The sequence below is a fragment of the Acinonyx jubatus genome, chromosome D3 (assembly GCF_027475565.1).
Source record: "Acinonyx jubatus isolate Ajub_Pintada_27869175 chromosome D3, VMU_Ajub_asm_v1.0, whole genome shotgun sequence".
NCBI classification, from domain to species: Eukaryota; Metazoa; Chordata; class Mammalia; order Carnivora; family Felidae; genus Acinonyx; species Acinonyx jubatus.
In genome coordinates this window covers 17,655,888-17,678,848 of record NC_069392.1, presented here as the reverse complement: position 1 = coordinate 17,678,848, position 22,961 = coordinate 17,655,888, and the positions used below count along the sequence as shown (strand labels likewise).

The window sequence follows — 22,961 nt, the reverse complement described above, 5'->3', positions numbered from 1 at the left end:
CCATCCTTCCGTCTTCATACACTTGGCTTTGCCGGGAAGAGGGTCTGTGTCCGTCCAGACCACCGCCAGCAGAGGTTTTCAGGCAGATCTGTGTCTGTCCAGCTTTGCCCACCGCTTCCGGCGCCGCAGGTCGGGCACCCCTGCCCTCTGAGGCAGGCGTCCTGCAGGGAGGGTGCCGAACTTGGAGCCTCTCGGCTCAGTTCTGCCCCTTCTTCGACGTGTGGCCACAGACAAGTCATTCCTCTTCTCTGTCTTGATTCTTCCATCAGAAGATTTAACTTTTAAGGTTAAGTGAAAAAATGGAGGGGCAAGGGTTTCTTGCCAGTTAGGTAACCTTCTGTGTTCTCGTCTGGAAGAGGAGTGTAAGAATGCCTGCCTGGTCTCCCTCGAAGAGTTTCATGAAGGTCAAGTAACTGACATTAGTCAGAGTGCTTTGTCCACAGCACAGCTGATCACAGGGCTGATCTGTCTTTTCTGTTAATTGTTATTTCATCTTGTGACGCAGGGCTGCCTTTCTGAAAACTGTAGAGCACCATTCAGGTCGAAGGTATCATTTATTTATTTAAAATAACACACATTGAGTGCCATGGGCTTACCCATAAGCATTCAGGTACCGAGAACTCATTGACGGGTTGATGGCTCAACTTTAGGCCCAACGTTTGGTTCTTAACTTTGCAATTTCTGAAGCTTGAATTTATTAGTATGCTTAGGGATGGTCAAGTTCTGCGAAACCAACTTATGCAAACCAAAGTTACAAGGAACTGACCTATAAACCAGAATAGACATTTATGAATTCACAATAGGGCCTTTTACAAGAGACCAAATCTTCCTCTGTTCGTTATGGGGCATGTATAACGTAATCTTCCTACTCTCCTGCTGCCTGCTCCTCTTTTCCGTGTTTACCGATTCTACGAGGCCCAACCAGGTCTCGTTTCCTCCAGGGAGATGTCCTTGAACCCCCCAGGCTGGGCTGGGGGTCCCTCCTGCCATGTACATCCATGTGTGCCTATGTGTATGCACACACAGGACCCTATACATCCCTCTACTGTGGAACCTGCTGCATCACGTTGCAGTGACTGTTCTGTGTCTGTCTGACCCCCTGGAATGTAATGTCGCTCGGAGGCAGGAACCGTGTCTGTTTCATTTCTGGATTCCCAGGATTTAGCACTGCCCAGGCACAGCAAATATTCGTTCATCGAAATGGAATTAACGGAAACTCCTCTTGGGAGTGTTCATTGGTGCCCACCTTTTCTGTGGTGACAACTTTACATTCATTCCTTTTTTTTCTTTTTCTAGAATTGTCATCACGTCTGCTAGACAAACCACAGTCTGCTCAGCCATCACCATACAGAGCTGAGGGTTGATATCCATGTCCAAGTAGTTCATTTCATTTCAGCCAGTTCGATCAATGTGGGACTCTTTCCAGAGCCTATGTTTTAGGTTCTGATTCTCTGATTTTGTGCAAGATGTAGCGTCGGAAATACTAAAATCCTACCAGTTAAGTAACCTTCTGTGTTCTCATCTGGAAGAAGAGTGTCAGAATGCCTGCCTGGTCTCCCTCGAAGAGTTTCTTGAAGATCGAGTGACTGACGTTAGTCAGAATGCTTTGTCCACAGCAGAGCTGATCACAGGGCTGGTCTTTCTGTTAATTGTTATTTCATATCGTGACGCAGGGCCGCCTTTCGAAAGCCAGGACGCTGTCACTGAACGTATTTGGTAGAAGACCGGCACGTGCATTTCTTTGTCACTTGTTTGGCTGCTTCCAAGGAGGGTATTCTTTTCTTTGACCTGGCATGACCTCCCCTCATGGCACTGAGTCATGTTACTTTCCTGAGAGGACCATGCATTTTTATTGGTGTTATTTTTTACCAGCAGAAAACATTTATCATGTACCTGCAGTGTGTAAGGTACTGTTAGCAATCCCGTGTGGGAAGGCCCTCTTCTCTGTGTTTTCTGTTACTGTTAAAGTCCAGGGTTCTGGCTCTGCATCAGAAGTACTCCTGGAACTTTTAATTTATTTTATTTTATTTTTTAATTTTTTGAAAATGTCTATGTTTATTTTTGAAAAGGAGAGAGAGAGTGCATGCACACAGGCAAGCGGGGGAGAGGCAGAGAGAGAGAGGGACAGAGGATCCAAAGCAGGCTGCACGCTGACAACAGAGAACCCGATGCAGGGCTTGAGCCCATGAACTGTGAGATCGTGACCCAAGCCCAAGTCAGACGCTCAATGAACTGAGCCACCCAGGCGCCCCCTCTCCCGGAACTTTTTTGAAAAGCAGATGCCTGGACTTATGGCAGACATTTCGAGTGAGAATCGGCTGAGGCTGGACCCAGGCATGACTGTGTTTTGGAAGTTCTGTAGGTTGTTCAGATGTATAGCCAGAGTTGGAAACCAGGGGCAGTAGCATAATATGGCTGTGATGTGGGGTTTCTATCCCTCCTATTTCCGTTTTTCAAGGAGTTGTTCCAAGTGGCTTAGCACACACCCGAACCACCCACACAAACACCTGCTCCTTAAAAAGGAGTGTTATCTCTGCCTTTATCGACATTAGGGCAGGCTTGGCTTTACATTGTACTTACTCCTCAGTCTGCGAATATTTGGCCATTTGAATGAATGAACAGAGCCCTGTAAGTGACCAGCAGAACAAACATACAGTAGAACAGGATTAGAACCCTGAAATATGGATCCCCAGACCAGTACATTTTCTGTTCTTTAACCCCCATGTGCCCCAGCATCACTAAGGGGGTTGGTTAAAAATGAGATTGTCCCCGGAGGCTATATTTGAGGAGTTTGTCTGACTACCTTCACTTGTCGTTTGAAAAAGGTGACGCGTGCCCTGCAGAGCTCTGGGAGCCACGCACACGTGGTGGCGCTCAGCAAATGACAGTACTATTGATAAGAAGCCTGCGCTGAAAGCCGCTTCTCGACCGGCGGGGCTGTGCTGCCCGCAGAGCTCCTTGTCCGGATTCCCATTCAGCCCACAAGGACCAGGCACTGTGCCCCACCCCACAGCCGGGCGATGGTGGGTGGCAGCAGGCAGGGTGATTGCAGTGGCCCCCCCTTGGCCTTCTGCTTGCCCCCAGGCCCGGTAGGAGAGCTCTGGCCCTGAGTCTCCTCCTGGACCCCGTTTCCCTGAATTATACCTTCTGTCTGTTTCCTTCGCACAAAGCTTTCACCTACTGGGAAGAATTGCTTCGGACCAGATCTTGACTTCTGTGATGTGTGCTTTAGCGGAACCAAAGCCGCCAGGGCAGAGGTGATATCAGGGTAATGGCTCTGATTCTCACTCAGAACTGGCGGGCGACCACGGGCACCACAGGACTTACGACTGTGGGCTTGGGGTCTAGTCCCAACTCGTAAAGATGTCATGCCCCTCGGCAGGCCGTAGTTTCCTCCACTGCAACATAATTGTGTGTGTCCCACTTAATTCTCTCATGACGATTAATTTATCCTCTGGGAGCCAGGGGAAGCTTCCAGACAAGGCCTCCCCAGGAGTGTTCCAAAGCACCAGTTAGGGGCTCCCCTCTCCCCTCTTCGAACACCAGCAGGACCCCTGTCTTTGGGCACTTATCCCCTTCTGCCCTGCAGTGTGGCTATTCGTGTCCTTAATTTATTTCACGGGCCAAAAGAAGTGCTAAACACACTGAGCCCGCTGGCTCCTGCGGGCGGGTTTCGGGTTTCGGGGTCCCGTGCCAGGCCCTTGGGGACCTGGGCCTGCTTTACCTCTGCAGCCCTGCCCTGGGCACCGGGCCTGCGGTTCTCTGAGCAACGCCTGTGTGTGCACGCGGGGTTCCCTCTACCTGGATGCTCCCCCCTCAGCCCTCTGTTTGCCTCCTCAGGCAGCAGTTAGCATGACTGAAGAATTTTCAGAATGTAAGACGCTGTGACCACACGGACTGACTGTGGCGGCTGCCCATGGGTCACCGTTGGGTGAATGGGTGGCGATGTGACAGAAACAGGAGTCCCTCAGCCTGTCGATTTCGAGCAGAGCAGGGGTCCTCGCTGCTCTGGATTTGTTACTTGGCGGCCAGCTGTTTCCCCTCACAATTCCGAACACACACCCTGCGGCTTGTTCCTAAGGCCTACAAAAGCCGTAGGAGGAAAGTGATTACAGGAACTTCAGCTGTTTTGCACTCTCTGAATGGCCCTCTTTCATCAGGATATGCAGGGACAAGGGCCTTTTTAAACCCAAATATCAGGGGAAGACAAGAGTCCCACAAGAGCCATCTGCCCCCTGGGTGGGAACATCATCCGGACGAGAACTCCTGCCCAAGGACTCCTGGCCCCTTCCTTCCCTCTCTCCTTTCTCCGGAGGGAGTGCGAGGCAGGAGCTGGAGGCAGTCGAAGATGTGAACCAGGCTATCATGAACCTTTTTTATTTCACTGACTTCTGCGTCTCCCTTCAGCGGGCTCACACCCTCCGCTCTTCAGAAGCTTCCAGCCCAAATTAGTACGTATCACCACCTGATCTCTTCCCACCACGTATCAGTTTCGGGGTGACACTGGCTGTTCATGCTGTGAGGGCTGGGGTTTTTCGAGGAGCATTGTTTGAGGCTTTTGTCTGTCCTTAGTGCCTTGGAGAAAACTAATCCTGCGTGTCCTTAGTGCCTTGGAGAAAACTAATCCTGCATCGTCTCCTGAAACAGGCAGTTAACCAGTGTTTGAGAACATATTTATTTGTACTGTGGGAGATAAAAGCATCGGGGTGGGGGGGGGGGGTGGGCAGGGAGGGCCAGGGCTGAACTTGTTTTTAATCTCCCATCAGGATTTGTCTTAAAGTGATGGAGAACACTTCAGTTTTATTTGTCACCGTCTGACCTCTCTGGAACTTCACTTATACTTTCTAGGACACCGGCATTTTTGGGGAGAGGATTGGTTTTTCTGTAGCTGTGATGGTGTTTTGTGGGTCTGCACTTACTCCGAGAACCCACTAAAGTAGGTGTGCCATCCCCCAAATGAAATTCTGTTCACTTTTTTTTTTGTAAGGGGGGGCGGGGGAGGGACAGAAAGAGGGGGACAGAGGATCGGAAGCGGACCCTGTGCCGACAGCAGCGAGCCAGATGTGGGGCTCAAACTCGCAAGCTGTGAGATCATGACCCGAGCTGAAGTCAGACACTCAACCGACTGAGCCACCCAGGAGCCCCTCTAAAATGAATTTCTTTTTTTTCCTTTTTTTTTGAGTTTTTTTTTTTATTATTATTTATTTTTGAGAAAGAGAGAGCAAGCGAGGGAGGGGCAGAGAGAGGGAGACAGAATCCCAAGCAGGCTCTGCACTGTCAGTGCACAGCCCGATGTGGGGCTCGAACTCACGAACCGTGAAATCATGACCTGAGCTAGAACCCAGAGCCACCCAGGTCCCCCTCCAAAATGAGTTTCGTAAAGGACCCCCCCAGTGCTGTGCCTTTAGGCTCACAAATCACTTCTGGGTATTAGAAGCCTGGCACAGAGAACCCAACATAGCCCTGGCAGCGGGAAGTAGTGTTCTCATTAGCCACCCAGAGGGCACGTGAGGCTCAGGGCCTGGAGTGAGCTCAGAGCAAAAGACAGGAAGCAGAGTCGCAGAGAATATCTGCATTTTGTTTCCATAAATCCTGTGACTGCCCATGCTCCACAGCCTCTCGGCCCCAGAAGTCATCTGCGGTTACCCTCCTGCCGCCTCTGTCTACTGTCTCCCCAGCCGTCTCACAGGCCTGGGATAGATAATGTGCTTTGTGGACTTCCCCGCCGCTTTAAATCTTGCTCTTTACGGTAAATGCCTGCGCCTGATTGCCCTGAGGATGGAGGCAGTGTTCCAAGGGCCCCCATCCACACAGGCCCCTGACTTCATTCGTAGATGGGAGGCTGATTCTTGATCTGTCCCAGGAACACTGAAGAACCACCGGCCTTGTAAGCAATCGCAATCACGGGATAAAACCAGCCTGTTCTTTTGCATTGTTCCCTTTTTTCTCCCCCCGAAGGAAATGTAAGGGAATCCCAGGGGAATTTTTGCCCATGATTTCCAAGGCAAAGGTCACTGTTAATGGCTGGCTGTTTCCAGAGTGTTAAGGCTTCTGGTCAGTATGGATATTTTTTTTCTTTTCCTTTTTTTTTTTTTTAATTGATGAACAAAAAATGGTTGATGTTGCTTTGCTTTGTGAAGATTTTCCCTGGCTCCTTCCGTGAACCGATGGTTGTTTTGTAAGTTTCGTGGGCAGCCCTTTCAAATTTTGATGAGAATAAGTAGTGAGTGATCTGTGTTGAAACAGATCTGTCTGAATAGTTCTGAAAATAAGGTTGGAAAATTTTCAAGAAGGAGAGGGTGACAAGTTTTAGGAGTAGGGGAGCGTTGGGCCATTCCACAACCAGCCGAAGTAAGAGCTTGGATTTGAAATTGGCCAGATAGGCACTGAAGAGCTTTTTGCCTCCCTTGGTGAGACTGAACCAAGGAAAGGATGCTCCTCGTTTCTTTCAGTATTTTTTTTTTTAAGATTTTATTTTTAAATAATCTCTTTGCCTAGGGGCGCCTGGGTGGCTCGGTCGGTTAAGCGTCCGACTTCGGCTCAGGTCATGATCTCACGGTCTGTGAGTTCGAGCCCCGCGTCGGGCTCTGTGCTGACAGCTCAGAGCCTGGAGCCTGTTTCAGATTCTGTGTCTCCCTCTCTCTCTGCCCCTCCCCTGTTCACACTCTGTCTCTCTGTCTCAAAAATAAATAAACGTTAAAAAAATTTTTTTAATTAAAAAAAAAAATAATAATCTCTTTGCCTAACCTGGGGTTTGAACTTACAACCCCGAGATCAAGAGTCCCGTGCTCTACCTAGTGAGTCATCTAGGCGCCCCCTTCTTTCAATGTTTATAATCCTGAGCTCCCCAGCTCTTGAAACTGGCAGCATAGATATACAGCTGATAGAGTGGAAAGGGTAGCTTGGCAACACTGTTGGGGACAGTAAGTGGAGAGAAGTTACTCAGATGTAAAGGAACAGCATTATGAAATCTACAAAACCGGTTGTCAGTTACTCCACGGCCCCACTCAGCCTTATCGCTTGGTATTTGAGCAGTCGCTATTTTTAGCGTGAGAATTCAACTAGCAAAAGTCACAGATTTTATTGTGGACTTCATATTATGGAAGATCACTGTCTTCCTGATTCCAGGAGCCGCTGAGTTCCATGTGGTGAGTTTTCTTAGCACCTAGTATATTAGACCTAGTCGAATTTTTTATTCCAGGGTTTAGAACATTTAACTACTTCCATGAGACATCTGGGGTGAAGGTGATCTTGTTTTTTTTTTCTGTTTAGGAAAACGTTCCTAGATTTCTGTCAGGAATCGATCTGCTTTCTGTTAAGACACACACACACACACACACACACACACACACACTGCTGCTTTTTCTTAGAGTTTCCTTTTAAGTCATTTATATGTTAATTGTTGCTCAAGAGAGAATTAATGATTTTTACAGTTCCCTAAACTGAAACATGATCTTTCACAAAATTAATAGAAATAAAGTGCTTTTCCATTGTAATGTGTGGTACCTGTCTTCTATTACTCTGAAAATCAAATAAAAAATAATCATTCAAAAACATTAATATTTGCTCAGTACAGAAAATTCAGAAGATACTAAGAAATAAAAAGAAGGTAATCGTAGGTGATCCACCCTCCACCCCCTCCCCACAAAAAAACAGTTAATTTGGTGTATTTTATGGGTAATTTTTAGCATTAATGGTATTTTTTAACAATTGGTAGTAACTAGTAGTTCATTTTTTTTCTGATAGCCGCCAAATCGCAAAGATGAAATTTTAAAAATTTAAATTGTAACTTTTTGAGTTGTATGTTGAATGTAAGTGTTATTGCTGGTTAAAATAGCAAAGATCAATGATTCACTGCTGAGAGATTCATGGTGTCAGCGGAGGTTTTCTACAGCAGTAGGGACACAGTCGCCTTGACTAAGTTAAATCACAGGTCACTAGCCACCCACTTGCAAACAAATGGTGAAAGTATAATTTCCTCTTCTTTATATTCAGTCAAGGGAAGGCACCAAGACCAGTGAAGTTGCCTTAAGTCAGGGAGTCACAAAGATTGCACAGCAAGACCGCGAAAAATTCACAGAGGGAACCGCCCCCTCTCAATCAGAGAGTTGGTCTCTGTTTTTAGAAGATTTTGTGTTACGGGGAGCTGGTTCGCCGTATCCTGCAGGAAGGGGGCACTCCGCCTTGCAAGAGCCCAAAGAACCTTGGGCCTTTTAGCAGTAGCGTGATTTCATCACATAGACTCTCAGCAGCAGGCTTGTAGCCAAGGTTGGAAAGAGCGCCGTGTGAAATGGTCATAAAAGTGGTTTTGTCCCCTGTGCATCTTACACGCCGTTCGTCCACACGACAGCTTTTCCTCCGCTGCACGTCTTTGCCCATTTTCCTCTCTGAACTCTAGCCTGACTGTGCTCTGCTTTTATTCTTCCCAGCTTAAGTGAGAGCTTTTTCATGGTGAAAGGAGCGGCCCTCTTCTTACAACAGGGAAACAGCCCTCAAAGCCAGCGAAGTCTTCAGCATCCCCACAAGCATGCAGGTAAATTGAGGTTCTTACATTGGAACTTACTTTCTGTGCAAATGGAGGAACCTTCCATCACGGTGGTGAGCCCTTGGCTGGCTTTCAAGGCCAGAGAAATAGCGGAACGCAGGCTTATGATGCCTGCTGCATGGGAGAAGCTCTTTTCTTGAGCGGGCAGGTCAGGCTTGTTTTCCAGGTGGCTCTGGGAGCCAGTGACCCTTTGGCCGTGCATTTCTACGGAAGCAGTAAGGCAGTCGGCAGCGTTCCATCTGGATGCAAAGGTTTCCCACTCCCGGTTTATCAGTTAACTGCAGATTTCAAGTTGCAGTAGGACTTTTTAACAAGGGCACCAGTGTGTGTGATAGCCAGATGTTGTCCCCCTTGGAAATAACCGCCTTGGGATGCTGTGTACCTACTTGGAGGACTCTGGTCATTTCCCCGAGCATTTGGAAAGCTTTCATTTGGAGGATTTCTTTATGAGTCTTTGGAAGGCACTGGGGGGTGAGAAGACTTTATTACTGAACAGTGGATTTGGTTTTTGAAAGTAGACAGGAAGTGATAAAGTGGGGATCAAACCCAGTATTCATTTAGGTGCAACAGCATACGAAAAAGAAATGCTTAGATGGCAATAAGACCGGTTTTCTTAGGTGACTTAACTCTGAAACCGAAGGCGGTTTAAAAGAGGAATCAGAAACCTCTGCGTAGAAGTGAATCTTTGTAACGGGTCCACGGCCTCTTTGGGCGCTTCTCGGACGGGCAGTGCATGCCTCAACGCCATCTGCGAAGGCCTCAAAAGCAGCCAGCAGCTGCAGCCAGTTTTCTTGTCTCTGTGATCCTTTTGTCTCCAACCTCGAGTCCTCCAGCCTCATTTTGGATCCAAGTGCTTCAGTTCGAATTTCGTGTCTTACAGTTGACAGAAACAGCAAGGCCCAGTCAGTACTTTCCCCGTACGGATATGTGGAATCAAGATTTGAGTCTGTTTTAAGCTCAGAAAATAGTCGTCCTGCACAAGGAGGCGGTATGGTTTGGGGCAAGAATACGTGTCTTGGAGCCAGATAGACCTGGCTTCTGATCCCAGTTGTACAACTTACTGAGCAGTCACGGTCGACTCCTGACCCTCAGTTGCCTGATCTTTACAACGGGCCTCAAATACCGGTAACTCACACAGCATGGAATGTGAAATGTATGCGTGTAACATCCTTCCCTCCCTGTGGGTGCTCTGTGTCTGGAGCTGTGATTGTCACGACCGCGGTAGCAAGGACAGTCACCCTGCAAACAGAACCGTCTTTCTTGAACCTGCTCACGGTTCTGCCCTGTCAGGAATTCAACCATTGTTCGTGTCTTAACACCTACAACAGAGCGAATGCTCCCGCTTTGTTCACTCTCCATATAAAATGTCTCCATCCTCTGATTCAAACAGTGTTTCCGTACTGTGTGCAAGCTTGGGGAAGGAGGTGCAAAGCCACATAAAAACCCCAAGTCCAGCTGGTTCCTGCATCTCTGGAGCGTACAGGAGAGTAGAAAGAAAGCCACAGGCTTGGTGGCTCTTCTGCCCCCGAGGTCTGGAATGACCGATGAGCTCAGGAAGGCAGAGGGACCATGACTGTCTCAGTAAACAACCCTGGGGCAGGCACAGACTGGACTTGACGTTGATTCCTGTTTTTCTAGAATTACTGTCAAGTGCCCTGGAAGACCCACAATCCCATCAGTAATCACGCAGAGCGGAGTACAAATGATGGTTCATTTTGCCCATGCAAAGGTCATTCCGGTCGTGTCAGCCAGTCCCCAGTCTGAGGCACTTGCGAGGGGCCTATACTTGAGGCTTATGTTCTCTGATCTTTTTGCAAGTGCTGAGTGAACACTTCAGCGTATAGAGACAGTGTGTGGAAGGCAGACCACGGCTGGGAGTTCTGTCGGTCAGCAAGTCCACATCTCCACAGGCAGGTCCCGCTGAAAGGAGCCTATCTATGTGGAAAATGCCCCTTTCATTTAGGCACACGTCAGACAAAGGGGCTTGTTTTTGCTTTCCTCTGTGTGCTGTGACTCAGAGCGGGTAGTGCTGGGGTGCAGGCAAGCCCAGAACCAGCTGAGGTGGTTGCGTGCCGTTGGGGCGCGGGGACCACGCCAGGCAGGGGTGCTGTTGTAGACGGAGGGGGATGGGGAGCACATTGTCCTCTTTTAATGTGACCTGTCACCTGCCAGTCAACCCTTACGGAAAGCAGTGCCAGTGTGGGGTGTTTGACACAGTGCAGTCCTGTAACGGGGAGACCAGACGAAGGGGGCAAGCTTCTAACGACCTGAGTCCTCCCTGAGGAAAGAAGTACGATTCGGACATCATATGTTTCAACCTGCCCTACAATGTGAAAGATGCTTCTGCAAAAGAAACGAATCCAGTGCGGGCGCCTGGGTGGCTCAGTTCATTGAGCGTCCGGCTTTGGCTCAGGTCACGATCTCACCGTTTGTGAGTTCAAGCCCTGCGTTGGGCTCTGTGCTGACCGCTCAGAGCCTGGAGCCTGTTTCAGATTCTGTGTCTCCCTCTCTCTCTGCTCCTCCCCTGCTCATGCTCATGCTCATGCTCTGTCTCTCTCTCTCTCAAAAATAAAATAAAACGTTAAAAAAAAATTAAAAAAAAAAAAAAAAAGAAACAAATCCAGTGTATTGATCCTTCTCGGATTCTGGTTGTGACCTACAGGTTAATTTCTTTTCTTTTTTTTTTTTTTTTAATTTTTTTTTTTTTAACGTTTTTATTTATTTTTGAGACAGAGAGAGACACAGCATGAACGGGGGAGGGGCAGAGAGAGAGGGAGACACAGAATGGGAAGCAGGCTCCAGGCTCTGAGCCATCAGCCCAGAGCCCGACGCGGGGCTCGAACTCACGGACCGCGAGATCGTGACCTGAGCCGAAGTCGGACGCTTAACCGACTGAGCCACCCAGGCGCCCCCAGGTTAATTTCTTTTTAAAGATAACTCTGTTTCTCAGGATGTTGCACAAATCAGAATTAATACAGATCTGTGAGTTACTCGTCCTTTCTGGTAGATCAGCATCTTTGCAGATGAGCCTTTCCTTCAGAAAGAAACATTAACAGAAATGTACCAGCTGGGAAGAGAGCTGTGTCAGCGTCCCACTTACTACTCACTGATTATGAACCTCAGTTAGGGGCCCTGTGCCTGGAACACACGGCTTGTTTTCAGCTGTGTTGATCCTCTGTGTCTGTGGAGACTCTGTGGAGACTCCCCGGCTCTGAGGGTCTTCGCTCCCTCCGCTCCAGCCCAGAGGCACCACCTGGGCCCTGGGCTGTTCGGAGAAGCTGGAAGCTCTGGATCACTGCCTTTATAAAGTAATAACGCTTTATTGGATTCAGTTGTAGAGTGAGTGATGCGTATACAAACTGTTGTGAAAATGGGTGCCAGCCTCAGGCCACAGGCAGCCGCTAGTAGCCTCCATAACCTTTAATGATCGCTGAAATCGCCTGGGTGATCATCACTGAGCCAGTGGGCGAAAACAACATTGAGTGTAATGATCAGAAGGAGGCCCAAGACCAGAGCCCAGATATGCAAGCACTTGGCAGTGGAGACGAAGGCCTGGGCCCCCCACTCACTCACCTGCCATTCTCTGGTCCCCAGACTTCAGGGAGTAGGAGAATGACACAAAACCCAGGCGGCACAGGGACCAGACGGTGTGGTCAGGCACGGAGGTCTTGCTGTGGATGTTGATCATTGTGGTTGTCACGGGGGCCTAGCTCTGAGACACCCCGTGGGCAGCCACCTCGTGCTCCTCCTTGAGCATCTCATAGGTTGGGGGGATGCCAGTGTGGGCACCAGGGAAGAAGGGCTGGGAACAGCTGTCAAGGACAGAACTTTTAGCAAGAGAAGAGACAGTGACGGTGCTCGTTGTCAATTCACGTTGTCTTTCTGGACACCCAACAAGTACCTCCTGTCTGTAGTCACCTGACTTGCTTCCTCTCCAGGTTGTAGAAGGAGTCTTTGTCTTATGGAAAATGCAGGAGAGTATTAAACAGGAAAAATGACCTCCAGACCTTTTCCTTTCACACCAACTCTTAGCAGATCCCCTGCCCCAGCCCTGTCTGTAGTTCCTGCTCCCTCATCCTACACAGGAACGTTTGTTTGAACTTGCTAACATCTTTCTTTCTTTCTCTTTCTCTCTTTATTTCAAGAGTAGGGGAGGGGCAGAGGGAAGGGGAGAGAGAATCCCAAGCAGACTCTGCACTGTCGGTGCTGAGCCCAAGTCGGGGCTCGAACCCACAAACCCTGAGATCATAACCTGAGCCAAAGTCAGACGCTTAACTGACTGAGCCACCCAGTCGCCCCTGAACTTGATAACATTTCCCCTCTAGGCTTGTCTGTATCTTTTTACATCTTGTATTTAAAGAGTCCATATTGCAAGCATTTTAGAATATAAAAGCAACTTCTAAAAACATGGCAGTCAGCTAGATCTCCCCACCCTCATCGAGCAACATTCAGGAATGGAGTAAGAGAAATTGAGCCTCTTAGTCTTTGGGACGGTTCCGTGTGGTGTAGGTGGAGGGATTTTGACTTCTCCGTCTTCTCCCAGGCCCTTAACATCATCAGCGTCTTGCAGGTTTCTGCCTAGAAGGTGGGCGGGCGACCTTTTAAAACTTTCTTTGTTGGTCCAACAGGTGACCTGCCCCAACATCTTCAAATAATGATCAACCTCCTGCGTTGTGAAGATCGGATCAAGCTGGTAAGAAGAGACGAGAGTGGCAAGTTTTAATTTTTAATTGTGCGATTTGGTAGGGAATTATTCACGAGCAGTGGGAGGCGGGGCATTTCTGTGTTGCAGCAAATTCTTCCCCCCATATTTCACAAAAGCCCAAGCCAGGTTTGCTCACCATCACCCACACTGTCTGGCGAAAGGATGTACTTTCGGGGTCAGTCTGTGCTGGGTTGAGATTTTCAGTCTCTGGACTTTATCTGTTCACCCATTTGAGCGACTTTGAGGGATTTCCTCCGAGCCAAGCACTGTCCCTCGTGCATGGATATGAACAAGACGTGAGGATTAAGAATCTCATCTTGATTCCTGAACTCACAGGGGGAAAGGTAGAACACAAAAGTCCTTGGTGTTGATTTGGTGACGGAAGGGGCCACCATCCGGAAAGGCAGGCCAGTGAGAGCGTCTTTGCCCGTCTAGGCCGTGCGCTTGGAGAGCGCCTGGGCGGAGCGGGTCCGGTACATGGTGGTGGTAGACAGCAGCGGGCGCCAGGACACGGAGGAGAGCATCTTGCTGGGAGTCGACTTTTCCAGTAAGGAGAGGTGAGTCTGGTGGGTGCTGCTTCCCTTCTGCGGTGGGGGGACAAGGGCTGCTGCTGGAGAAAGGCGTCCGTGGTCCTGTATCCATGGAGATGATGGTGGGGTGTGTGATGGGCAGTGGGCGGTGGGGGTGACCAGGCACGTGGAACCGTAGACCACACCATTCAGCTCTTGTGTGCCGGGCACCGTGCTAGATCCAGCCTCCGCTCTCAGCTCTGGGTCTAAGGAAAATTACACTGGGCTTAGAGGTTTACCACCGGGTACTATCAGGGGTACTGTAGGAGAGAGCACCTTAGCCAGGAAGGCTTCCTGAAGGAGGTGGCAGCTGTGGTGAACACCCAGGGACAAGCAGGAGCCAGCCCAGTGAGGCAGGGAGGGTGCCCTCCAGAGGGTCCCATGTTGAAGTGCGGGAGTGAAAGGCATCATATCGAGCACCTCACCCTGTATCACTATCCCAAGTGGAATCCCAAGTCCTTGTTGACGGGTCCTTGGTCAGAAGCTTGTAGAGAGGTTTGGAGCCTCCCAATACCCGGAGGCCAGGTTAGTTGTATCATCATAGACCCTGTTATGCGTGTGCGATGAGTGTCAATGGCTCTTCTCGCATCTAAGATAAATGAGTATGTGTGAGATCGTTGTAGAACCTGGATTTGTGAGAACTGGATTACGATGGGTTCCCGCTATTCATTTTCAATCTTCTCACCCACCAAGGAAAGTGTGTGCGTTCTCCTGTGTATGAGGCAATGGGCCAGATGCGTGAAGAAACAGCCGGACACGGTTGCCCACCCCAGAGAGTCGAGAAGCTTAGCGAGGAAGGAGCCATAACCAGAAAGCAGGGTGGTGGGCTCAGTGGCAGAGCGATGCTTCGGATGGGGGGCGCTGTGGAAACACAGGAGAGGGGTGGGGTCGGAGGGAGCAAGCCAGAGGCCTTCCTCGGCCTGCGATAGCGAACCGAGTCTTCAAGGGCAGGTGGGCAGCAGGGCCGGTTCAGGGGTCGGGGCGAAGCAGGGGCGCGTTTGAAGCGCGTTGAAGGCAGATTCGATGGGAGGAAGGGAAAAGCCACAGAAGCAGTGAACGGTGTGGCAGCTGTGCGGTCACATCTTGTTCCCTGAGACAGCTGCCGTTAGAGTGACCAGGACCCTGTCGCTTGTTAACAAGTACACGAATGGAGACGGAGGGCGTTTTCTTCTATGACCTTCTTCCCGGTACGTGATAGCACTAGGAGGAAGTTCTGTGTGGCACACTTTGGGAGACAAGTGTGAGCTGGCGTCTGTGGCCTTGGGCTGGTTGGGAAGTCTGGATCTGGAAGCAGGTGTAGCCTGACGGGTCTTAGGAGCTGAGCTGGGAGGAGCCCCCCTGAAGGCCAGACGGCCTGGTACTTCTGACCCCCAGACAGGTGCTCTCGGAAGCAGGCTGCGCTCTGTGTTGTGGGCCATTGTTGGCAAGGTGGTGAAGCAAAGAGACGTTTCATGTCCAATGGTATTGTGGTTATTATTCTTTATTTGAGAGAGAGAGAGAGAGAGAGGGAGAGAGGTGGGGGGAGGAGCAGAGAGAGAGGGAGACACAGCCTCCGAAGCAGGCTCCAGGCTCTGAGCTGTCAGTGCAGAGCCCGACATGGGGCTCGAACTCACAACCTGTGAGATCGTGACCTGAGCCGAAGTCGGGCACTTAACCGACTGAGCCCCCCAGGCGCCCCGGTGTTGCAGTTACATTTACTCCTCCAGCGATTATAATGCCCGCCTTTCCAAGTTCCTTCCGGGTCTTCCCTCACCATGCGTGGTCCATTCCAGTAACGCTCTCCAGCCCTGAGCCGGAACCTGCCTCCCTGTGGAATGTGCCCCTCATCTCTGCCCAGACCTCTGGAGTTGCCAGGTCTGCCCCTCCTGCCAGCCAGCTCTGTTGCTTCCGTGGGGGAACACAGTGCAGTTGCCACAACACGTCCTCAGCGTCTCCTTGAACCATGAAACTGCCCCGTGGGGTAGGTCGCCCTGATTCATGTTTTACAAGTGAGGAATCCAGCTCATGAGGTTGGCGTGGTTACCCCAAGGCCATCCTCCTGGCGGGAGCAGGGCCTCAGAATTGGGACTTTTGCTGCAGACCTGCAGTGTAGACCCCACACTTCGATAGGCCACAGCTCTCCTGTACACCCTGTTGTTGGTGAGTTCGTTCATAGACTCAACCGCATCTGTATTTGTTAGCACTTGGCGTGTGCACAGCGCCCTGCCGGGTGCCGGAGCCACATGGGTGAGAGAGCCCCGGCCTCTGCTCTCCGACCACACAGCCTGGAGGCCGTGACCGTAGCATTGGACACGTACGCACGCCCTTCCACGTCATCCTTGGCGGCTGGAGTAGACAGGCCTGCCCAAGGCTGGTGCGGGGGGCCTTGCGGCCGGGGAGGTGGGTCGGGTGGCTGCAGAGGGTGAGCAGGCGGTCAGAGGGGGACGGGCACCGAGTGGGCCTTCCTGTGGTCGGGCCTGAGCAGCCACCCCGCGCACGCCCAGGTGTGTGGAGGCGGGGCCTGGAAACTGGGCGTTTTTCTGCGGCTTCCACGCTGACAGAGCACCAGGCACTTTGACTCGATCCTGGCTTGAAAGCAAAGCCCTGGTCCTTACCGGAGCTTTTGGCCCTGCCGAAAGCATGATACGCCTGTTTTTTTTTAAATCCCTGACTTGAGATTATGCTTCCTTATTCTTAAAAAAAAAAAAAAAAAAAAAAAAAGAGCAAGAGATGGGTGTTGCCCACAAGGGGCACCTGCAGGGGGTTCCCGGGGGGTTGGTGCGGGTGCAGTGTTAGAGGGGAGAACACGTGGTAGTGACCAGCCCTGCCAACCCCCCGAGTGCTCTTTCAGAGCCATCCATGTGCCCCCTCGGGAGAGCGGAGCAGCCACTCGCAGGTTCCGTCATGCATGATGTTTTGTCTGGGACCCGGGGCACTTGGAGTGCCGTGGGGGCGCCCGGCCATGCTGCCCTCGTTGGTCTTGCACAGTTCGTGAAGGACTTCCACGGTTCCCTTGAGTTCTTCCCGCACTGGCCCAGCTGGCTCCTCTGTTCCTGCTATGCCGGGCCCCAGGGACTTGACACCGCCTTCTCTGGCAGCTGCCCCCGCCCACTCTATCCTTCAAGGTCATTCTTCCTCTAAGACCCCACTTCCCGTGTATGCAAGTGCACAGGCCCTCCTTTCCTATAGAAATTTGACTGTCCGTCCCTGTAAGACTGGGAACTCACAGAATAGCAGATCGGGGCATGTTAAGGAATTTGCAGAGTTTTTACGGTTGTGTCATGGTCCCTGCTCGTGCTCTTGACTGTAGGGCAAGAGCCTGAGTGCAAGTGCTCCATGGACCTGGCCCCGCGCACACAGCACTCACTAGGCTCTTCCCCGTCTCTGTGATTTGGAGAGGCCAGCTTAGATGCTGCCCTTGCTTCGACTCCGGGCCTGGCCACGTGTTCCCAGGGCCCCCTCTACCCTGGGCTTTCCGCGTGTCGGTTTGGGACTGCAAGGGGCCAGTCTGCACCAATACAGCCAAGTAGCTCCTGGGCCATCCGGGACTGCGCGTAAGTTGTATTTTGCAGTTCTACAAAGGAAATATAATTAGCTGATCAAGTACGGGTAGGAGTGCAGGGCTGGGGCCTGAGAATTTGCCTAACACAAAAGGCTTAGTCTAATTTGACACGAAGGGCTGGAAACTGCCTTCCCCAAAGACAGAGAAGTAGAGGGTGGAAAAGGGGCCCACACGGTCCCCAGTGCTCCAGGGAAGAAGGGTCTCAGGGAGCTCAGAGCTCCCCGTCTGCAGTCACATGAGCATCATGTCACTCCCAGGCAGTGACTAAGTGGAGGCAGAAGCGAGCATTCTAGATCCCTGGAGGTTGTCGGAGTTGGCCTTGGCAGCAACGGCGGTCTGTCACGAGCAGACTCTTTTGTAAACGCCTGAAGAATTTTCATAATAATCCAAGGGGACCCTCTGATAAAGCCCTTTCTTTCCCTCTGTGTTTTTCAGTGGCGCCTGTCTCCAAAGTCATTAAGTGTCATTTCACTGGTGGGGTGAGCAAAACAAAAGCAGATTAAGCTAGGTTTTAAAGCGCAGCTGTACAAAGGTACAGAAACAGAGGCCCGGAAATGAGCTCCAGTAATGGTGTTGACACCCCCCCCACCCCCGCCACCCTCGGACAGGAGGCCCGGCTGGCTGCCACCACTCGCCTGCGTCCCCTGGAGTGCGTGTGGCCTTGTGCCAGGAGTGTGCCAGCCATTGGCGGCCTCACCCCTGCAGCAGCATGGGCGTGAGGTCAACTGCTTGCTCTCTGTCTCCCTGAGAGCCACAGCTGAGACCTGGTGTTTATGGTGCTCCACCCACACTTCGGTGGGGTCAGAGTCCCCTGTGACTATCTCCAAGTAGAGGTCACTGGTGACCCCCTCTGGTGAGGGCCCGTCCCAGGCTCCCATCTTCTAGAATCCAGTGGTGAGCGGTCCGTACGCGGACGGCCTGAGAGCTTCTCCCAGATACACATACAGCAGCCAGACCCAGGTCAGGTGGTGGTTTCCCCCTGCCAGCTGGCCAGGCGGGGTAAAGACAGAGAGGGAAGACCGTGCTTGGGCCGTGGATCCTAATTCCAAGGCATCTGCTCTTTCCTCCCGAGTAGTAAAAGCTGTACCATCGGGATGGTTCTCCGGCTGTGGAGTGACACGAAAATCCACCTCGACGGAGATGGGTAAGGAGATCTCTTTAATTCTTCCACTGTGGACTTTGAAACACCAAGCTACTTTGGGCATTGTTGGGTAATCATCCACAGGGTCACATGTGTGATGTGCTCATTACATCGGGAGAAACAGCAAGCCCCTTAGTGAGCCACACAAGGAAGGGGACGTTTTGGCGTTGCATAAGGGCATTTGGGTCACAAAGTAGCAACGGAAGGGTATTTACAGGAAGTCCGCTGCGTGTGAAGTTCAAGAGCAGCAGGCAGCTGATATTCATACGTTTACCTTGATGTGTTAGATGAATACTCAGTACGTGCCCTCCAGGTGGAGCTGGTCTCTGTAAGTTTGTAGTTGGAAAGGACACGGCAGGAGCCCCATGGTCTGTGGGGGTGCCGGGAAAGACAGACAGACAGCTGGCAGGCGGAGCAGCATTTCAGGTGCCTCTCTGGGGGGCTGCAGAGGAGGAACCCTTCCGTTTGGCCTGGGCAGGTAAACAAGAGACTAAGAGCCATCCGGGTCCCACATACATTTGCTTCCAAGGGAAATACGCGGGTTCTGCCATGAGTGGAAAGGAGCGGAGTAGAAGTTTATCCCTCCACTGAGATTCCAACGGTAAAAGTTACCTTGCCTCATAGTTAGCATTCGGGGAGAAAAAGTAAAATGTGACTTTTTGCGGGGGGCGGGAGAAAAGGTAGGATTATGGTTCTACTTTTTTTCCTTCTTAACCTTTTGCCTTCCGTGAATACATTTCCCATGCAATTGCAAAAGTAACGGATGGCACATGTGGGGCAGGAAGTAGCCGCGGTGGGCTGCTGGGACGGTGGCAGGAACGTGAACGAGATGGCGTCAGATGGCATCGTTGCCCTTGCCAGGGTTTGTGTTTTTGACAGACCTCACATAGCTGGGTTGGAAGCAAACGTTCGTTTTCTTTTTCTTTTTCTTTTTCTTTGTTCCTACCGTTGCCCTTATTGGATGCAGTGGGCTGGTAGTCCCTTATCAGGAAGCACAAGATGCACTTGTCCTCAGGGTGTCCATTCGAGCCGCCGTCTCGCTGTGGGTACAGGGTCCAGTATCTCACCACGGTTCCGTTCTTTTCTGTTTGTCTTTCTCAGTGGGTTCAGCGTCAGCACAGCGGGACGGATGCACGTCTTCAAGCCCGTGTCTGTCCAGGCCATGTGGTAAGTGTGGTTTTAGAGAATTACATCGCCTTTGAAATTTTTTTTTTTTAGCTGCCAGCATGAATCGAAAGACCCCCTTTGATTTTAAGGCTCATTTAGGTGTGTGCGTGTGTGTGCGTGCGTGTGTGTGTGTGTGGCACAAAATGTGCATAACATAAAATGCATCATTTTAAGCATGCAATTCAATGTACATCCATGATGTGCAAACATAACCATCCATTTCTGGAGCTTTTCCTTCATCCCAAACAGAAAGTCTGTGCCCATTAAACACTCATGCCCTCTCTCCCCAGGCCCTCGTACCCTCTCTTCTACATTCTGTCTCTCTGACTCTGCCTATCCCAGGTCCCTCCTACAAGTGGAATCATACACTCTTTGTCCTTTTGTGTCTGGTTTATTTCACTTAAAATGTTGACGAGGTTCGTCCATACTGTAGCAAAAAAAAAAAAATTTTTTTTTTTAAGGTCATTTATTTTAAGAGAGCAGGCACACAAGCAGGGAGGGCCAGAGAGAGAGGGAATCCTGAGCAGGCTCTGCGATGTCACCTCAGATCCCAACATCGGGGCTCGAACCCACGAACAGTGAGATGATGACCTGAGCTGAAATCAAGAGTCAGATGCTCAACCAACTGAGCCACCCAGGTGCCCCCGTGTCCGAATCCTTTTTAAGGCTGAATATTATTCCCGTCTGTGGTTAGACACTATTTTTCTGTTTATCCTTTCATCTATTGATGGGCATTTGGGTTTTTTCCACCTTTTGGCTACTGGCGAAGTATCTGTTTGAGTCCCTGCTTTCAGTTCTTTTGAGTATGTACCTAGAAGTGAGATTTCTAGATCACGTTAATGCTGTGTTTAACTTTTTAAGGAACCAAAACCGTTTCCCACAGCAACTGCACCATTTTGCATCCCCCCTGAGCCGTGCACGAGGGTCCCAGTTCCTCCACGTCCTCTCCAGTGCCCCGTTATTTTATTTTATTTTATTTTTTCATGATGGCCCGCTCAAGGGGTGTGAAGTGGTATCTCATTATGGCTCTGATTTATATTTGCCTAATTAATTACTACTGAGCATCTTTTCGTAGGCTTATTGGCCATTTGGGCATTCTTTGGAGAAATGTCTATTCAGCCCCTTTAGCCGGTTAGGAATGGGGTTGTCTTTTTGCCGTTCCGGCTGTCCAAATGTCATTCCAGCACAGATTAGCTTGTCCTTCGGGCCTGGCACACACTCGGTTTGTGCCATCCAGGGAACGGCACTCTGCCAGGCAGCGGGCATCTGGGAGGGCATAAAACAGAACATAATTCCTGTCCTCGTGGGGTTTAAAGTCTATTGAGGGAGGTGGCCGTAGCACAGACAGAGTCCCATGTTGTGCCAGGGAGTCCTGGGAGCGTGTTCTCACAGGGGCCTTTTCTGCCCTGGGACGCAGGGTGCAGGGCCTCGCGCACGCTTAGCCTGGAGGATGACGTAGCCGTGGGTAAAGTCTGCACCGGGTGAAACGGGTCGTGTCCAGTGCTTCTCCCAGCCCAGCGCAGGCATCTGAGAGCCCTCCTCATCGGGGGGGTGGGGAGGGTGGGGGGTGGGGGGGGTTGTTGCACAAACCACTTGTGCAGCAGACTCAACACAACAGTGCCTCTCTCCAGTAATCTGGAAAAGACTCAGGAAAAAGCCGGTGGGGCCTGAGGAGAAGGGTTCTGCCCCAGTGTTTCAGGGTCATTACTTGTTTCCTCTGGGCCAGCAAGAGTTACCCAGAATTCTCCCATGGGCCACAAATCGATATGGTGCTTCGTTTTTACCTCCTCCCTTACTCTACACCACCCCCGATTCAGGATCATTCTGGGGAAAATCACAAAATCCTAATTCTCTCCATGTCCTGGATGTTCCTGGTGCCCCCGGATCGTTTCTTGTCTCTTTCTCTACAGGCAAGTACAAAATAGGCCCCCATGTTTTTCCAGAACTTAAGGAGCAAAACTAAATGTAGCAAATGTGCGGCTCCAGCCCGTCTCCTCAGGCAGCCTGAAGACGGGACGGGTGTGTCTGGGAAGCGTGCCCCAGAAGGCGGTGGCTTCTGTGCCGTCTCCAAGGACTCTCGCTCCCCTCCGGGGCTTCCCGCTTCCACTCTTCGTCAATGCCCAACTCACCCCATCCACTGAGAAAGTTTCAGCCTCGATTTTCGTAAAAAGAGTTTTAGAAAAGGGACCAAGCTGACCGTTATTGTGTACGTTTTCCGTGTTGTTCCTTCCACCCCACTCCTTCCCGAACCCCATCTTCATTTCGTTCCTGTATTAACCTGAGTTTCCAGAACCTCATTCCCCCGAGAGACCTAAGCCTTGAAGCGATTATACACTGATGGGAAAGGGTTCCACAGTACGTCATTCAGAACGCGGTAAAAGGTCTCTGCTGTTAGTTAAAGACTCCTTCCTGCTCGGAGCCTCCTAGGCTTCGATGTGGCTCCTAAATTCAGGGTATCCCCACAGCCTCAGAAATAAATCTTCATTCTTGGGAGTTATAGAGTGTGAAGGGCTCTGTGAGCCAGCCTGGGCGGGCGATAACAACATCTGTACTGTTGCCTTGCTGGGCACGATAAAGGATGTCCCATCCACTCTTGGGTTCAAAGCTTGTGTCACGGAGACTGGGCGTGTTAATCTGGAGGTTCCGGGCTGCCTTGTGTCCCCCCGAGAACCCGGTACACAGCAGGGTTGACTCCGGTAGGAAGTTTTTTAGGGATCGCCCCCTGCTCGGCCCCTATCTCTGCCCCCAGTCAAGGGGAAGAAGGCCCAGCACTCCTGTGCCTCCCCCGGGCCTGACCCTGTCCCCCCTCCTCACCCCAGGTCTGCCCTGCAGGTCCTTCACAAGGCCTGCGAAGTGGCACGGAGACACAACTACTTCCCCGGCGGCGTGGCTCTCATCTGGGCCACCTACTATGAGAGCTGCATCAGCTCCGATCAGAGCTGCATCAACGAGTGGAACGCCATGCAGGACCTGGAGTCCACGCGGCCCGACTCCCCGGCCCTGTTTGTGGACAAGTAAGTATGGCGCTGCCTTGCCCCACGCCGGCCGACCCGGAGTCTGCATGAGGTGACACCTGCCCTGCAGTCTGGCGACTGAGGGCCACCTCTCCCAGGACCAGCGTTCCGAGCGGGAGCGGGGGTCCCTAACCTGCTGCCCGTGGGTGGTCTTTGGCTCCGCGATGGTGTGACCACCCTCCCCCCCCCATTCAGATCAGAGACGGGTTCCAGCGTGAATGCATTTCTGGGGCACAGCTCCCTAACTCCTGTCAGCTTCTCAGAGGAACTTGCGGCCCA

General features: G+C 51.2%; 1 protein-coding gene across 8 annotated transcripts in view; it reads left to right on the top strand.

Annotated features, from left to right (window-relative positions):
• SSH1 (slingshot protein phosphatase 1) overlaps window positions 1-22,961 on the top strand; it is a 63,511-nt gene that overhangs the window by 20,679 nt on the left and 19,871 nt on the right. For 2 of the 8 annotated variants that reach the window (XM_053206209.1, XM_053206208.1), the window contains 7 exons: window positions 1,297-4,451; window positions 8,430-8,533; window positions 13,174-13,238; window positions 13,686-13,807; window positions 18,436-18,504; window positions 19,603-19,668; window positions 22,488-22,682. In XM_053206209.1, the coding sequence (XP_053062184.1) occupies window positions 4,366-4,451; window positions 8,430-8,533; window positions 13,174-13,238; window positions 13,686-13,807; window positions 18,436-18,504; window positions 19,603-19,668; window positions 22,488-22,682 (707 nt within the window). In that variant the 5' untranslated portion in view covers window positions 1,297-4,365. Of the gene's footprint in view, window positions 1-1,296; window positions 4,452-4,746; window positions 4,937-6,715; window positions 7,149-8,429; window positions 8,534-13,173; window positions 13,288-13,685; window positions 13,808-18,435; window positions 18,505-19,602; window positions 19,669-22,487; window positions 22,683-22,961 lie in introns of those variants that run through there. The other 6 variants (XM_027044018.2, XM_053206211.1, XM_053206210.1 and 3 more) reach the window with 5 other exon arrangements.